Here is a 2,326-nt window from a genome sequence, read left to right on the forward strand (position 1 = left end):
GCCAACTCTATTACGTCCCGTTCTACTTCCTCTCAGTCAAACAGAAGACGCCGACCATGGCGGGCGTGGCAATGCTTCCGGTAACGCTCTTGCTGGTTCCTGGCTCCATCATCTCAGGTGTCCTCGTGTCCCGCTTGAATGCTTACCGCTGGTCTATCTGGATGGGCTGGGTTCTGGTGGCGGCTGCCTCGGGCCTTTTCATCAGTTGGAGCGTTGATACCCACTTGGTCGTCAACGTCGTCACTCTCGCCATCGCTGGCATCGGACACGGCCTCGTCCTTAATACGCAGACCTTTGTGACGGGCGCCATCGTCGATGAAAGTGATTCAGGTGCTGCGGCGGCCATGTATCTGTTCCTACGCATGTTGGGGTCCGCTGTCGGTGTCAACATCGGCTCAACAACATTTCAAAACGTGATGGCTGCAGAGCTCGAGCGGAAAGGCATTACAAGAAGCATTGCGCAGCACGCCGAGGAGTACCTCGTCGTTCTCCGGACGCTACCTGATGATTCGTTCAAGAGAAGCGTGCTGCAATCGTATGCCTCGGGTCTCAAGGGCGTACACAGCGTTTACGTTGCGTTGGCGGCGATTGCCTTTGCTGCAAGCTTCTTGATCCGCCACTATGACCTGAACAAGGAACATGTGACAGTTCACAAACTACAGGAAACTAGTTTCATGAGAAAACAAAAACACCAGGTTTCGGCAGATGCGTAAGTCACGACTCAAACGCAGCTCCCTCGTGTCTCTCAGCAGGAGCCGAGCTGAGGTAAAAGCCATTGCACAGATCGGCATTGCTGAAGCTCACGTTATTTAGACGCTAGGAGACTCAGGAGAGCGTATTTGTCAACCATGTCTTTGTGGCAAATTGCTGGGGAACATAGAGCTCTATCCATTAGTAACGTGCTGGGGAAAAAGTAATACGATTCCAGTCTGCAGAATGCAACAGTGCGCCTAGCATTCTGCTGATCTCTCTATCAATTGTTCCGGCCATGAAATTTGAACTAGAATATAGTAGAGCCTAGAGAACGAAGCGTTCTGTGTGTCCAAGCGGCCCTTTCTTCCTCATGCTTCTGTTGTCTAGGTAGATCGTGATGCTTGTTGAAACGAATCAACCATAGCGTATGCCAAGATTACATAGCAGTCTCTCTCGTAGTCTTGCTTCCAAGTCTATTGATTTCCGCGTTACCCATGGCGACGTCACTGCCTTATATCACGCATCGTTGCTGTCTGGCTCAGTAACAACAGTAACAGTTAGTAATAGAAAGTGTAACATGCTGATTGTTCATAATTAAGTAGTAACGGATGAAGACCTGGAAATGGTGAAACACCATGGTTTGTGAAGAGTTCTGGATCGTGATCAAACATAACCTGCATCTGAGTTCAAGTATAACAACATCTGTTAGAGTGCTCCGCGAGAGTTATCCTGAGTTATCCTCTGGTTTCACCACTTTTTCATTTCTTTTTTACCTTTTCTTGGTCCCATATATATCATTAACGACGGTGTTGTGGGTGAAATATGCCCCCAAGGTTTCCTTGTGAAGCAACATTATAAATCCATAGCCCTACGACGTTTAGAATACACTTTGCTCCTGTGTAGATAATTCGGAGTATCCCTTCACCTATTGACCCATCTGCGTTGAACGAACTGTCTTTTACAAAGACTGAGACCTCGAAAGTATGCCATCGCAACAGAACAGGGGCCCCGAGCTCCTCGGCGTGCAGGCGGCATTTCTCGCGGCAGCCTGGATTGCCACAAGTCTTCGACTATACGTGAAAATAGCCCTCACGAAGAGCCATACAGTCGACGATGGCGTTATGTATCTTTCAACCGTAAGCCTTCGTTTCCAGATCATGGCCGCACGACCGGTCTAACAACACCCAAGGTCATGTACACCGTTTACGCAGCCGCCGCCGTCCACGGTATTATCAACGGCGGCATAGGCCGACATACCTCAGATCTGGACCCAGACAGCATTGTTATAGCGCTCAAGGTCTGGTACATGTGCGAGATTCTTTACGCCTTCATATCCGCCCTCATCCGGACCTCGATCTGCCTCTTCCTCCTCCGCATCTTCAACCGCGGGACAAACAAGCTGGCTAAGAAGATGCTGCAAGCCAACATCGCCTTGGTCTGGGTCTCGTCTTTGGTTTACCTCTTCATAGTCGTCTTCCAGTGCAACCCGCCCAACTATTACTGGGGCAAGTTCGAAGGACTCCAGGGCAGCTGTCGCCCTGCCCATCTCGTGCCGAACGCAACAGTCGCCCACAGTGTTATTGCCGCTTTGAGCGACTGGGTGATTGGCATACTACCTATGTCGATTCTTTGG

General features: G+C 50.1%; 2 protein-coding genes across 2 annotated transcripts; both read left to right on the forward strand.

The window, feature by feature from the left end:
- Positions 1-56: 56 nt before the first annotated feature.
- CABS01_17052 (major facilitator superfamily transporter) lies at positions 57-713 on the forward strand (the record flags this gene model as incomplete). The annotated part of the gene is made up of 1 exon (XM_060550379.1): positions 57-713. The coding sequence occupies one exon, from the start codon at positions 57-59 to the stop codon at positions 711-713; it is 657 nt and encodes a 218-aa protein (XP_060398522.1).
- Positions 714-1,676: 963 nt separating this feature from the next.
- Positions 1,677-2,326, forward strand: CABS01_17053 (uncharacterized protein; the record flags this gene model as incomplete). Its single annotated transcript, XM_060550380.1, has 2 exons — positions 1,677-1,829; positions 1,883-2,326. Coding segments are annotated over 2 exons (597 nt in total), but the record flags the coding sequence as incomplete, so codon positions are not given.

Source organism: Colletotrichum abscissum, assembly GCF_030869225.1.
Source record: "Colletotrichum abscissum strain IMI 504890 chromosome Unknown Scaffold_291.1, whole genome shotgun sequence".
NCBI lineage: Eukaryota > Fungi > Ascomycota > Sordariomycetes > Glomerellales > Glomerellaceae > Colletotrichum > Colletotrichum abscissum.